Source organism: Erythrolamprus reginae, chromosome 1, assembly GCF_031021105.1.
Source record: "Erythrolamprus reginae isolate rEryReg1 chromosome 1, rEryReg1.hap1, whole genome shotgun sequence".
In the NCBI taxonomy this organism is placed as follows: Eukaryota; Metazoa; Chordata; class Lepidosauria; order Squamata; family Dipsadidae; genus Erythrolamprus; species Erythrolamprus reginae.
Genome location: NC_091950.1, coordinates 121,278,945 through 121,294,526, shown reverse-complemented (window position 1 = coordinate 121,294,526; position 15,582 = coordinate 121,278,945). Strand labels below are relative to the sequence as shown.

The 15,582-nt window shown below is 38.8% G+C and overlaps 1 protein-coding gene across 3 annotated transcripts in view; it reads right to left on the bottom strand.

Moving 5' to 3' along the window:
- Nucleotides 1-5,165: 5,165 nt before the first annotated feature.
- The window catches only part of IRAG1 (inositol 1,4,5-triphosphate receptor associated 1), a 97,417-nt gene continuing 87,000 nt past the window's right edge, over nucleotides 5,166-15,582 (bottom strand). For all 3 annotated transcript variants that reach the window (XM_070763202.1, XM_070763212.1, XM_070763194.1), the window contains 3 exons: nucleotides 8,956-9,075; nucleotides 7,496-7,618; nucleotides 5,166-6,198 (listed from right to left, as the gene is read on the bottom strand). In XM_070763202.1, coding sequence (XP_070619303.1) covers nucleotides 5,958-6,198; nucleotides 7,496-7,618; nucleotides 8,956-9,075 — 484 coding nt within the window. In that variant the 3' untranslated portion in view covers nucleotides 5,166-5,957. The remainder of the gene's footprint in view (nucleotides 6,199-7,495; nucleotides 7,619-8,955; nucleotides 9,076-15,582) is intronic.

Below are 15,582 nucleotides of genomic sequence, written 5' to 3'. Positions count from 1 at the left end.
ATGCCACAGCAAAATGAAGCAAGAGGGTTCCTATTTCAGAAAAGGTCTTTCCAAGTGAGGAATGCTCTCTGCAGAAAGGTTTGCCTGATGCCCCACATTGGCAACTTTTGAGTGTAAGAGTTAACATCTACATTTTTGCTTAAATGGAGCATTTTGTGTTTGCTGTTACTTTTATTCTGGATGTTATGTGCTGATATTTTTATCTCTTTTTGTAGCTACTTTACAAAACTGCCTAGGAGATCTACTTCTTCACAGACAAGATCTCCTCCATAGAAAAGTGCAGCTACAGATGCTCTTGAGTCAAACAAAGTTCCTAGGACACTGGTTCTTAAACTGTTTGACTAAAATATAGACTAAAATATTTAGTGTTGAATGTCATTAAATCCACTAGCAGCAGACTATTGTTTCACACAAGCATTTCAGTAGCAGCAGTCCAAAACTCAATCTTTGATTTACAAACAAACAAATAAAATGGTTCTCTTTATCTCCAGGATATACATCAAGCCGGGAGGGCGTATCTGGCCCGTGGGGTGCTTAGATCTGCCCTGGAAACAGCAAAGGACCAGCCCATAGTGCCTCTGCCAAAGAAAACAGCTTGGAAGGGCCTTCCTGAGCTCTGTTCTGGCTGGCAGAGGGTTGCAGTAGGCGGTCACAGCTGAAAACGGAGCTTGGAAACCCATTTTCGGTGGCAGAGTGCTCAGTCCTCCACAGGCTCCCCCAACATGAGTGATGTCGACCGGGCCATGCTCACCCTGACCACTCCCATCTTCGCCCTCAAAGGTCAAATACAATCATGATGTGTCCCTCAATGAAATCCAGTTAGACACCCCTGTCTTAGAGGTAACTATCCCTAGTAGCTTTAGAGATAACTACCCCTAGTTTTAAGAACTACTGGCCTGGGGCTTGCCTGAATCCTACGCGTTGTTGTCTTGACAAGAATATGGAAGTAGTTTTCCACTGCCTGATGCTGAAAGTCTTTTTGGCTTTCTAGCATAACATACAGCTAGTCTTCCAACCTACTATTAACCAGGAAGAACCCTACTTACCTTTTCCTGAATCAGCCAAGGTCAACTAGGTGCATTATCTACTGAGATAGAAAATGTAAATAAGAAACTTTAAAACAGGTGGGGAAATTATAGTTGTGTACGGTAGATGATGATACTTGCTACAATTTCCAGAAATGATACAAAATCCCTTTAAAACACAAAGGAAATCTGAAAATGAATAATCATCATTCTTTGCTTCCTTCTCAGTTTATGGGCAAGGCTGCTATCTATGAAGGCAGAACAATTGTGTTTATGCTAATAAAGCAAAATCTGGCAGAATAAAAATCTTACAATGTGCATATTAAAATTTCTGTGTGTCATACTTGTGTGTGTGTGAGCGTGTATGTGTGTAAGCATAATGGTTATCTAATGGTCTGAGAGCTAAATGCAATGCAATTTTATTTTAATGTATGTTGATTAGTGTACATTTAAATTGACAAAAGATTCTATTCTATTCTATTCTATATGTGTTCTCTACAGGAATTGCTATTACATGCAAAGACACCAAATGTATTAATCACATAGGAGAAACTCAAAAGATTCTGAAACAATGTTTTTATTTCCAAAACTCAAGTATATGATGCTGTACAGTACAATACTAGCACACCTGTGCAAAGTCTTACAAATTTTAAACAAAAAATAGTGACTCTTGAATTCCTCCTACTTAAAATATCAGTGCTGTGCACAAAAAACAAATGTGTCTTGTTAAAGCCAAATAAATAAATATTGCACTTCAGGAAAGAAAAAACCCAACCAACCAAACCTCGAAATAGCACTTCTTCTGTGCACATGGAGTAAGATGATCTAGTCCACTATGTGTCTAAATCCTATAAATTTGAAAATATAAAAATGTCTATGTTCTGATATTGTAATGAAACAAAGGATCTGGTTTTTAAAAATTATTTTTCACAAAAGAGAAGCAAAATTTGTTTCTCAGTCTGCCAAAAATCACTACTGTAATGAGCTAATTTTAAGCATTATAATTATAGGTGACTTCAAATCCTATTAATGAAAAAGTAATAGTCTGGAGACAGCTGAAGAAAAAAAACTGTTTCTCTCAGTACTTTGCCTTGTAAAGACATTCTTTCACTTTGCATATAATATTCTACTTGCTAGGATGAATCAATTGTTCTAACATTTTTTATTTTCCCATTAATTCTTAATATGAGTAAACATGCTTAACATTTTGTGTATAAAGCATTTCAGGATCTTTTTAGTTACATGAAATGAAAACTGTATTGTAGATATATCTTATTAGTTAAATTATTTAATTCAAAGGACAGCAGTTGGTTTGATTCCTTAGCCTCTGTCATTCGCTCTTCCAGTTTGACAATCAATAATACACATTCTCACCAGCCTTTCTGAACATGCTTAATGCCATTATTTTATTCACCTATGGCCATTTAGAGATTGATCCAATGCTAAAATTATACACCAGTAGTAGCCACTTTACTTACTAACCTGTAGGTATTCAAAACTACTTAACATAAAACTTGCAAATTATGTTTTGGAGAAGTTTCTACTTCAAATGATTTCACACCTATTCCCTACTTCTTATATTTGAAAGACAACTGTCCAGTAATCTAGGGTGAAATTTCACCCTGGGCTCTGCTCTTTTGTACTTCTCAAGAATGGAAGATTTTGTTTTTCCCATATGGCAGGGATGGCGAACCTTTTACCCCCCAGGTGTTGAAAGAGCTATCACACTTGCACGAATACCCACACCCATAATTCAATGCCTGGGGAGGGCGAAAACAGCTTCCTCCACCCCCTGGAGGCCTCCTGGGGGCCAGAAACGGCCTGTTTCCCAACTTCTGGTGGGCCCAATAGGCTTGTGTTTCGCCCTCCCCAGGCTCCAAAGGCTTCCCTCAAGCTGGGGGAGGGTAACAATTCCCTCCCCCATCCTGCTATAGACTCTCTGGAAGCCAAAGATGCCCTCCCAGTGTTTCTGTGTGAGCCAAAAATCAGCTGGCCAGCACACACGTGCATGTTGGAGCTTAGCTAGGGCAACAGCTTGCATACCAGCAGATATGGTTCTGCGTGCCACTGTGACACTGGTGCCATAGGTTTGCCATCACTGCCATATGGGATCTCTGCTTTGTGATGTGCTTCAGCCTGAATGCTGCAGGAATATTCTGACAACATTGTGGGTGACAGGACCAATCATTTTTTGCTCAATTGCTTGTTTGTTTGTTTTAAATTTGGAAAATGTGAATGTCCAAATAAGTACTATTAATAAGTACTTTTAAGCCTTAAAGTGGTTTGTCATACCCAAATGCTGCTAGAAATTTCCTGCTTTTTCATGCTGGCTGGGTGGCACCATCTAGAGCGGAGGTGTCAAACTCATAGTCTGTGGATCAGATGCGTCATGCGCTGGGCAAACCCACCCCTGGTTTAGCAAAGCAGTGGGAGTCACGATGCGTCATGTGACAATGCAAGTTTGATACCCCTGATCTAGGGTATTCTGGTCACTGCAAGCTACCTATTAGCCTTGGATCACAAGTCCATCCAATCACGTGAGGTATGACACTTCAACAAAAAGTTCATATCCTGAATGTTTTTGTCAAATAACCCCTTTCGAACACCAAATAATGCAAGTAAATTTGTGAGATGAGCTAAAGCAGTAAGATCTCAGCATGCATCATGCTTTTGCCAAGACACAATTTTACAAATTAGTAAAAAATATACTCTGGGACTGTTTGCATTCCAGTAGCTGAAATGAACCAGAAAGGAATGCCTTAGCTGCGAGTCACTCTTTCATTCTGATCTTTAAGCACTTCTATTTGTTGGCTTTTAGTTAATACGCGGTTATGCCTGCAATTTGATGTTTCCTAACTTTGAATTGTGTCAGGAAATCTATTTATACTTTCAGGAACAGCAACCCTCTCTTCTGATTCCAAGGAACAGAAAGCACATACCCGACAGCATCTCCTGCCAACCTACTAAGGAGCCGTCTTTTGTTCCATTTAGATTTAATTGTATATGTTAATGTTCGCTATAGAATACAAAGGAATTTTGCTGTTGGGGTGTTGACAGCATTTTCACTCATTTTTTTTCCAAAAAATTAGAAACAAATTTCAGCCTGGTGTGTAACTATATAACTATAAGCCATAACCAGGTTCATTGATCATACTAAGCCAAAGCCAAATCAAATCATGATTTTTTTTTCTGGGAAAAGGTTTCCTGGTTCACCAGAATAAAGAGAACAGAGATTAGGCAAATGTTCACATTCCATCTCTTAAACTACTTCTAGTATGGATTTTAAGATCTTAGCTGCTACTTTTTTATTATAAAGAAGCAAAAATAAGAGGAGGAAACCTTAAGTATTTTACTTTATTCAATTGATTAGTACTTTGTAAGAAGGTCCCCATTTGTCATTTAAAACCCACACATCCTTGCCTTGGTCACCATCACATTCCATCAAAAATACAATTCTTCAATTTGCTGTACGGGTAGTCTTTGACATACAACAGTTCACTTAATGACTGTTTGAAGTTACAAAGAGGAAGAAGTTGAGGAGCCATGGTGGCGCAGTGGTTAGAGTGCAGTACTGCAGGCTACTTCTGCTGACTGCCGACGGAATGCAATTTGGCAGTTCGAATCTCATCAGGCTCAATGAGGACCCAAATTGTTGGGGGCAATATGCTGACTCTGCAAACCTCTTAGAAAGGGCTGTAAAGCTCTGTAAAACAGTATATAAGTCTAAGTGCTATTGCAATTGCTACAGCAGCACTGAAAAAAGCTCTCCAAGATCATGTGATCAAAATTCAGAAGCTTGGCAACTGGCTTTTATTTATGATGGTCGTATTATTCTGGAGTTATCTGATCAGCTGTGGTGACCTTCTGACAAAGTCAATGGGGAAGCCATATTCACTTAACTATGTTACTAATTCAACAACTGCAGTAATTCACTTAACAGCTGTGGCAAGAAAGATCGTAACATGAGACAAAACTCACTTCACAAATTTTCACTTAGCAACATAAATTTTGGGTTCAATTGTGGTCATAAGTTGAGGACTATCTGTACTTATGAAGCAATGGTTTGCAAACTGTGATACGTACACAGATTGCCTGAATTTACATACTAGGCAAATTTTAGTTTGTTTTCCTTTTAGCATATTTTTGGGAGAGGTGTGTAAATCCAACTAACTATGGATAAATAAAATACAATAAAATATTGTATGTATCAATAAAACACAATAAAATAAATATGGATTAGTATGATCTGTGAACCTAGCTATTACTACAATATTATTTCATCTTATTGGAACATGATAGAACTTTACAGATGTAGTTTTTGGACATCTTAAAAAAAGATAATTAACAAAATACATGCCCCCTAGCCTACATTTCACCTATTTTTGTGGTGAGAGTAGCAAGGGTCTTCTCTCATAAGTATGGAATCTCCATATAACAAAACATTTCAGTGTTTTGCAGTTTTAGCATTAGCTCATCCCTGTGATTGTGAAATCAAATGCAGACCTCTAAGATGTTAGTGAAGAGCAGCCAAACTGAAACTTATAGGAAGAATTAATGCTAACATTTATATAGCAGGAAGTCTGTTGTGACATTCTGAAGAAGGAATGGACTTTACATTCCACGGATGAACTTCTCTGCCCCAGCTTTTGATTGACTGCTATCTTCGTACTTCCCATAAAATTCTTCTAATATTCAGGCACATCAATCAAATAACGGAGAAAACAAGATTTATTGGCTGGCGTGGCTAGATAATTAAAAAACAAAATGCATTCACAAAACTGATGACATAAAAGAAACGAAGCAGTGGGTTGTCGATTACATATAACCATCACAGGAGTGACAGCACCCTACCCTGTTCATCTCAAGTTTTGAAAAGGGTTGTTCCTGGTGTCTCTTCAATGGGTTCTTTTGCTCCCCCCAGGCGTGATTTTGTTATTGGTCATGTTGCAGTCCTGAATTTCCCCAAGAATACCGATGGGCAGCAGAACAGGCAGATTTCACTTGGGCTCCATCCGATCTCTCCGTATAGGAGAAGAAGTAGTTGTATAAACAGGAGGCCCCCAGCACTACAGCAAAAACTGTAATAATGGCTGCTACAATCCAGAGCACATTCCAGTGTTTATGCAGTTTGGGATACAGTATCTGTACATAATGGATAACAACTTCAAGTTTGCTGTAAAATAGGGGGGAGGGGAGGAATAAATAAAAACAATAAAATGAGGTTGGGGTGTTGTTATTTTTTTGAAGCATTCCCAATCATGACGTTTCGACTGCCTACTAGGCTACCAGCTCCTTTAAGACTTTAACTTAATACTTGATTTATTGAGTCCTGTGCTGAATGTAACAGCTGGGGTGCTCCGCATTTATGGCAGTAATTATTCTTCTTTATCCATTTGGATTCCCTTGTTTGCTCAAATCTAAGAATTTATATAATATACAAGTCTCTTTCTAAAGTTTATAGCATCAGAAAGAAGAACGAAGTAGCAATATAAACAGCAAATACAGAATCAGTGCTAGAGTCAAAAGTTATTATTACATATTCAAAGCCACCAAAGTTCTCAATGGCTGTAGTCACTTTATAATTTTTTTAAAGAGTAGAGTACAGAATAACAGAGTTAAAAAGAACTTTGGAGGTCTTCTAGTCCAACCCCCTGCTCTAGCAGGGGACCCAAATCCAACATTAATTTTATTTAGCTAACTTATATAATCACCCATCAAACATATACTGCTCAAAAAAATAAAGGGAACACTCAAAGAACACATCCTAGATCTGAATGAATGAAATATTCTCACTGAATATTTTGTTCTGTACAAAGTTGAATGTGCTGACAACATGTGAAATTGATTGTCAATCAGTTTTGGTTCCCAAGAGGACAGTTTGATTTCACAGAAGTTTGATTTACTTGGAGTTATATTGTGTTGTTTAAGTATTCTCTATTTTTTTAGCAGTATATATAGAAATCCACAGACAACCAGAAGCTTAACACAATATCACAAAAACTACCTAAACATACCACTCCCTTCCTCCCAATGATTATTTGAACTGAGAGATTTCTCAGCATTTTTAAAATCAGTGTTTGACCCAGAATCATGCATTTTTTCTTCAGGAATGCCCCTTCTACCAAATCTTTTTCTAAGCAACCTGTTATGCTTTTGTTTTTACAGTAACAGGTGAATAATTTGCAAAAGGAATTAGCCTGCCTTGTCGCAGGGAATAATTTCTGTATAGGTTTCTGCAACATTTATATCAAACCTTCTGTTTTACAAATGCAAAAAAGGGTTGGATGTTTTGTTTTAGTTTTGTATTTTAAAAAGAGAGGAAGCAGGTAATAAACTACAATACTTTGATCCTGATCTATTGCCTTGTTGGATCCTTTAATCCTGATCTATTGCATTCAACATAGGAATAGCTATTTAATCAGAAAAAATACCGTAATCTCCTTTACATTATGAATAAGCAATGTTCTTACCTCTGAGGCTTGCTAATCTGATCATTTTCCATGGGCAAAAAATCCTTGAGTTTTTCATGAATTTTCTCTTCACTGTCTTTTAGCTCTTCACTTTTCTTGATTTTCTTTAGGCCTTCCTGATAGCTGTAAATATAGATTCATGATAAGATTACAGCTAAGGAAACCTCTCTGCAATCAATAGCTTGACTGATTGGGGAGCGACAGTTCAGATCTTTCCTAAAAAGGCTAAAAGGAGACAGTTTGGAATTTTTCATGGACAAGGAAATATTTTAATGAACATTTTAGACCGCCCCAATTTCATAAAAAATTATACAACAATAGCTATGGTAGTATGTTGCTACACTCACTCACGATCCAACGCAGGACGAAACCCATTAAGACCAATAAGAATTTCCCAGCACTCTTTCAGAACACAAGCCCCTTCATTGCCATCTCAGAGCAGTTAAAACCTCATGTGGGAGCTCAGATAAATAATAAGCCAGAGACTGTTCAGATTAGTTCAGACAAACACCTAGTATTTGCATTTCCCCTTTTGCCTATAGAGCCAGCTATGACCCCTACATAACCCCTACATGACCCCAAAAGAATCTGCCAATAGAACAGGAAACAGAAAGTGCAACACCCAAAGAAGGTATAAACACACTCCTATTTTGTCAGCTGCCCAGAACCACAAACCCATTTGGTTCTGCTTCATCAATAAACCATCTTTAATGGTTTATCCAGATGGATATTTCTTCCCAAAGTCCAAATCAGTTCCAGACTGATTTAAATATTTTAATCTTTGTATTTTATTAATCTCAGTAACCATCTTATTTTGGAAATACAGTAACTCCTCAACACAATAAATATGAGTTAATGTCACAGAATGACTCATGTATGTTTAGTCATCCTTTAGTTGTACAATACTTGGTTTTTGTAATTTGGTTGCTATTACCATGGACATTATACATATTATACCCTTTTAAGAGAGAAAGCATAATTGCTATGGCAACAATTATTGATGATACACAAATGGCAATCATTTCAGTAAAGTGCCTTCTATTTCTCTATTCTTGGAAAAAATGCTTTTACATCGCAAAATTGTTGCATTTCAAACCAAGGTAATTAGAGTTTTCTCCTTGTATTTATGGTACAATGTGTAGGTGGTGATGAATGGCCATAGCAACTAAAATGTTTGGGCACGGAGTTCTAAAAAAAAAATGGCACTTTGATAATTAACTTCCACTGAACAAGAGGTAGTGCAAATTAAATTTTTAACTGTGATATTTGAGTGGAAACTGCTTCCCTCTGAAAATGGCATCTTTGAAGTAAGAAGAAAGAAGACAATGGAGATGTTTCTGCAAAGCCTTATTTTGTACAATGTAATGAAATCATGAAGATCCATTTACATTTGCAGCAGGCAGTTAACAAAAAGGGCCCGCAATGCCCAGTCCTACTTCAGCAAGGACATAAGTTCTCACCCTTTGTTATAAGCTTCCTCTTCTATTTTGGCTTTTGCCTCTGGGCTGATCTCTTCCAAGCCACTTTCTGTTGATGCTGAAGGACGATGTTCATAATCTGGGTCGCTGTTTGTCTTTCCACTAAGAGATTTAAAAGAAAATTGATGCGTCATTATTTAGGTTGCATATTAGGAGCGTGTGGTATCTTTTCCTTCTCTCCCTCCCTCCTCCCAGTTTTTGCGCGTGGGCAGAAGCTTGGTTTTTGGCACTGAGCATACGTGCACGCATGTGTGAAGCATGTGTGCACCTATGACATCGGAGGAAGCGAACCAGCAGTGAGGTAAGTTAGAACCCACCCCTGGTTACCAGATGGCAGCAAAAAGGCAGAGTTTTCTATAGCTATTCCCTGCTGTTTTGCAGCCGAGATATAATACTCCTAGGAAAGGCTAATTTGTTAAGTCTTCAAATAACAGTACAACAAACTATCTAAGCCAATCAAAATCGGAGAAAATGGTGTATTTTACAGTTTTGATTAATTAGAGCATGATTCAGCAAACATTACATACTTTGTATTCTTTGAGCACAATGAGAGAAAGATGCCCCCATAAAGATCATGTTAAGATATTCATGAACTGGGAGATGCGATGGTAACAAGGTCAGCCAATGAATAGACATAGCAACTAAGTCAGCCAATGGGAGCTAACCATTTCTGAGTCTGTGCAGAGAATCGAAACTGGAATTTAAGCTTGAGGCTGGGTGTGGCACCAGTCCTCTCTGATCTCTGTCAACTCTGTACTTTCTGAACTTTGCTGAAATGAAACTAACACTCCTGATTGTTTACCTGTAATTGATTGAAGAAGAATTCTACTTGTGGTATTGTAAATATATATATTATTATGTTTATAAAGAAGTTAATGAATCCAACTGAATCAGTCATCTGTGTGTGCTTCTGGTTTTGATTTTTGCAACAAACTTTAATAGAACAGGATTACAACTGGAAGGATGGGGAGAATTCATTTTAACCCATTTCTTCAAATTGCCTAAGTAAAAGTCTCCCAAAAATGATGTTTAATTTATGCTTTTCTCCCAGAACTAATAACTCATATTGCTCTTTTAAATAAACCCACATTAATACAATCTAGTTGTTTCTTATTTTGTCTGATTTATTTATGATTGTACCAACTGTCTCATATCACAGCTTCATGAGCCCTCTGTTTCCTGGGAACATATATAACAAAGCAAAAATTCATGGAAAACACCAGAAAAGTCTTACTGCTTTTCCTGGGAAAGTCTGTTCTTTACATTTAGAAGTTGAAACATTATTTAGGCAACAAATTCCCTCTCTAATCTTCTTTCAATTCCTCCTCCTCCTTCAGGTGCCAATCAGTTCTGAGAAGATATTTATTTTACATTACTCATCTCACCTGGACTACTGTGTTTTGTACCAACATACAAAATAGCTACACCCCTTCAAATAATAACTTAACTTAACTTACTTGACTTAACTTTATTTATTTATTTATATTTGTATGACACCCACTCCTGAAGGACTTATTGATATGCTTGAAATGAAAAAATGAAGAACTGGGAAAGAGAGATTGGGTTTTTCCAGGCCATTCTACCACCATGAAACAAACAGAGACTCTGTTATTCTCTGTCTCTGCCTGAAGACAGTTGAGTCACACCATTGCAGGAATGCATAAAGCAGTGGTCCCCAAGCTACCGCCCGCGGGCCACATGCGGGCCACTGAGGCCATTTATCCGCCCCGCCAGTGAGTGACAAGAGCACAGGGAAAAGAGAGAGAGAAAGAAAGAAAAGGGAAAGAGAGGGAGGGAAGGAGAAGTGGAGAGGAATGAAGGAGGGAAGGAAGGAAGGAGAAATGGAGAAGTGGAGGGAACAAGGAAGAAAGGAAGGAAGGAAGAATGAAATGGAGGGACAGAGGAAGGAAGGACTGTTTTGGGGGGGAGGTAATTTGTTTTCATTTTTATCTCAACATACATTCAAACAACAGAGTGTACCATCTAATTTTCCATGAATAAAATGTGGTATTTTGTTAGTAACTAATATCAATCATCAAAAAAGTTGCAAAAGGGTTTTTTTCTAATTTTGTCATCCAGTTACATTCATTTTCTTTTAATTAAATTCCCTCCTTAATGTTTCTTCAAAAAGTGCAACACCGATTATATTTCTAACTTATTAACCATTATGCCAAAGTGGTTCCTTCTATCTTTATACATTTTTCATAAGCCAAGAAAACCTTGTATGGCCAATCAGATGTTAACAAAAGAAAATTAAAAACAAAACATAAACATATATGAATTTCAGATCTTCTCCCCCCTCTAAATAGTACGTTCCCATTTTGTTTTTTACTTTAAAACAAGGTATGTGCAGTGTGCTTTTTTTTTTATAGTCCGGCCCTCCAACAGTCCGAAAGATAGTGAACTGGCCCCCTGTGTAGAAAGTTTGGGGAGCCCTGGCATAAAGTATGATATGGGACTGCAGACTGCAGAAGATGACCACTGAGACCAATTCATCATCCCCCTCTTTCTTAGCTAAGGGAGCCAGCATTGTCTGAAGATGGTTCGATGGTCATGAGGCCAGCATGACTATATGCTGGAAGCACATGGAACACTGTTCCCTTCCCATCAAAGTAGTACCTTTTTATCTAGTGCTTTTGAACTGCTAGGTAAGCAGGAACTGGGGTAGGAACGGGAGCTCAACCTTTTGCCCAACTTTTGGGTCTCAGTGTCTTTAACTATTGAGCCATCGTGCCTCCTTATTGTTTCCTTAAAATTTTCAGATTTGCCCTTTCTAATCATCTTTGTTTGATAGATAGTTGCTCATTGTTTATTCAGATTTAAATCACTTCCTGTAGTCCTTATTTTTGGACCGAGGAGCTCCCACTAAGAACATGAAGTTTTGCCTCAATTTGTACATTCTTAGTGGCATCATAGTTGAATGATAACAGTTTTTTCACACAAAGCCCAGTATACAACCACTTACAGTTCATTAATGGCCCACCCCGTTAACGTGAAGGAATTTCTTAGGAATCTTTGGTAAGTAGCTACACAAAGAATCATCCCCATAAAATATTATTGACTATACTATTACTTTTCTGAAAACAATTACTGTATTTTTTTCAGAGTATAAGACGAACCTTTTTCTTCCCTAAAAGAGGCTGAAAAATTGGGTGCATCTTACTCTGAATGTAGCTTTTTAGAAGCTTTCTTCTCCACCCCTAACTAGGTGCTAATGATCATCCCAGGCTTTTTCATTGTTACTCTCTGAAGAATGTTTTTCCAGCCCTAAATCTTTGCAAGCTTTTTTTACATTGCTCTACTTGTTCTGAATAAGTTTCTTTCCAGTCCTAACAAGGTGCTAACGATATTCCCAGCTCTTACTGGCTTGCAGGCTCTTTCATTTTTACTCTCTCCAAATAAGGGTTTTTTAAAGCCCTAACCAGAGAATAAAACAAAGTGCTGAAGCTGACCAGACTAAGGATGCTAGCCAGATTAATACCTGGTAGGTATTCATTTCCCCCCCTTTATTCCCTCCCAAAAAACTAAGATGCATCTTATACTCTGAAAAATACGGTATTACTCACAAATAACTCAGGCTTTGCCAAGGCCCATTGTTGTTTTTTATTTACTGAAACAACTTATAGGTGCCCTAACTGTGGCTTATATTTAAAAAATAGGATGGGGGAATAAAAATAAGAAATTATAAGTGACCCAAGGGCAAATGTAAAAACACTTTCACCTCCGCCCCAATAGCTTGTAGTTTGTTTATTTTTTGGGAAGAAGCAGCATTCCAATATTTCTTTCCCTCTCACTGAAACTTGTCTTTAAAAAGAAACCCCAGAACTTGTCATGGAGATAAAGAATTACATAAAACCCCTTAATCAGATTCTTTTAAGCATTATTTTGTACTTGTTTACAAATCATTAGTCCTAATTCCAAAACGTCAGCAGAATTTTATTTTTTTTCCAAATGTGCTGTATTTCCTGAAGATGACAAATTCTTTGTCCGGGGAAAATAGCAGCCAATGTAATACAGACTTTCTAGGAAATACGTTCATACACTGTTCCAAAACACAGAACATCCTGTATTCCTAACTATTCTTTTGACAAAACATGATATTCTTGGCTTGGCTATGTTTTGGAAATGAAGGAAATAAAGATATTTAAGCATCTTTATTCAGGAATACAGTAAACTACGGTATCATTCATATTATCTTGGAATGATTACAAATGAGACTTAATGTTATATTATGTTGCTGACACTATCAGTGATGTAGTTTATTTATTTAAAGGTCCCACTGTTAAATAAGTGGTCCTAATAAATTCAGCATAGCAGCTACACACACACACCCCTAATCAGATACCAAAATGAAAAGATATTTAGCCACAAGAGGAAAGCATTACCTTGTCTTCAATACTTATCAATGGAAATAGTGGACCTCTACATGGGCAAAAATTGGCCTCCCAAAGACATCTGAACAACCAGATATTGTGGCACATCAGAAACTTAAGAAACTTCCTAGTTTTCCTTGCATTACTTGGATTTCTGTCTATGCAGGTAAGCCATGGTGTTAAATCATAGCAAATATATGTAGGAATGCTTCAAATACGGCAGGCTTTAATCTGGGGACTGACTTATTGGTTTAGTGGATTGAGCCATTGCAAATCTGATTGAAGTTCATGCTTTGAAGTTTGGCTTTGTTCTGGAAAGCATCTCTTCTACCCCTCCCATGCTCCCCTTTCCCCTTTCCCATCCATTCGTCCATCCATCCATCCATCCATCCAGTGAAGGGCTACCAAAATTTTTACTACAACACTGTGGGCGTGGCTTATGCAGGACGCCCTGCATTTTCTTTTAACATCTACCGCACGAATCCCAGAGACCAAAAGGTCCCAGAGAGTTGGCCTTCTCCGGGTCCCGTCGACTAAGCAATGTCGTTTGGCGGTCCCCAGGGGAAGAGCCTTCTCTGTGGCGGCCCCGGCCTTCTGGAACCAACTCCCCTCGGAGATTAGAATTGCCCCCACACTCCCTGTCTTTCGTAAACTACTCAAGACTCATTTATACCGCCAGGCATGGGGGAGTTGAGATATTCCTTCCCCCTAGGCTATTACAAGTTATGCATGGTATGTTTGTGTGTATGTTTGGTTTTATAATAAGGGTTTTTAGTTGTTTTATTATTGGATTGTCACATGCTGTTTTTATCATTGTTGTTAGCCACCCCGAGTCTACGGAGAGGGGCGGCATACAAATCCAATCAATCAATGAATCAATCAATCAATCAATAAAGCTTTCAGTGCAAATTGGGTGCTCTGGGGTGGAGCTCCATTTTCACTACCACATTGTGTCCCTCCCCCCAATCTGGGCAGTAGCCCACCCCTGCATCCATCCATCCATCCTCTTTTCCTCTAGCTCAAAATTTCAACTTGTGTTTCTCCCTGAAGTTTAAAAGACTGCTGAAGAAAAGTGAAATAACTGGAAAAGATATGTATCAAACAAAGAAACAAATAAAAACTTAAAATCTGTTCACCATATCTGCAGCTTTTAGGAAGGTCGTCGTTAATCTTTCATCAAAAGAAATCTAATGACACATTTTACAAAATTATTATTAGGTGAACCTTTTTTCGCTTGGGTGCCAAAAGGGTACGCTTGCGCATGCTAGCGTGGGGTTGCGTCCCCCCACCCATAATGCAATGCCCTACGAATGCACACAAGCCTTCCACTGCTCCCCCCCGCGCATGCGCACAGGCCTCATTGAAGGAAGCCTCCTGACTTTCAGTAGGCCCGTTGGGCTGTTTTTCACTCTCCCTAGGGTTCAGGAAAGCCTCCTGAAGCCTGAAGATGGTGAAAAATGGCCCCACGGGCCAAATGGAAGTTTGGAAATGAAAGGAGGTGGAGCTGCCCTACTACTTACCTTCAGATAGTTGCAACCAGGCCCTGCACATTCCCGGCCCATTTCTTCTGCAGCCGGCAAGGCTTTCCTGAAGGCCTATATAGCCAATAATAGATGTCCAGATCGGTCTGGAGCTCTGTTATTGGCTGCAGAGGCCTTCAGGAAAGGCTTTTAGGAAAGGCCTCTGCAGCTGATAACAGAGCTCCAGATCGATCCGGAGCTCTGTTATCGGCTAGCGAGGCCTTCAGGAAAGGCTTTTAGGAAAGGCCTCTGCAGCTGATAACAGAGCTCCAGATCGATCCGGAGCTCTGTTATCGGCTGTAGAGGCCTTCAAGAAAGGCTTTTAGGAAAGGCCTCTGTAGCTGATAACAGAGCTCCAGATCGATCCGGAGCTCTGTTATTGGCTAGAGAGGCCTTCAGGAAAGCCTTCCTGGCTGCAGAAGAAATGGACCAAGGTGTGAGAGGCCTGGCTGCAACTGTCCAAAGCTGAAGAACTTCCTGAAGACATCTGACAGCAAAAAGAAAGCTAAGGATGAGCACACAAGTGAACCTCTGTTTTGCCCATTGGGCTGTTTTCGCCATGGCGAGAGCAAAAATGGCCGAACAGAAGGCCGAAAATCAGCTGATCAGTGCGCGCATGCACGTTGGAGCTGATATAGGCAACACCTGCTCTCAGATATAGCTCTGAGTGACACCTGTGGCACGTGTGTCATAGTTTCATCATCACTGTTATAGGA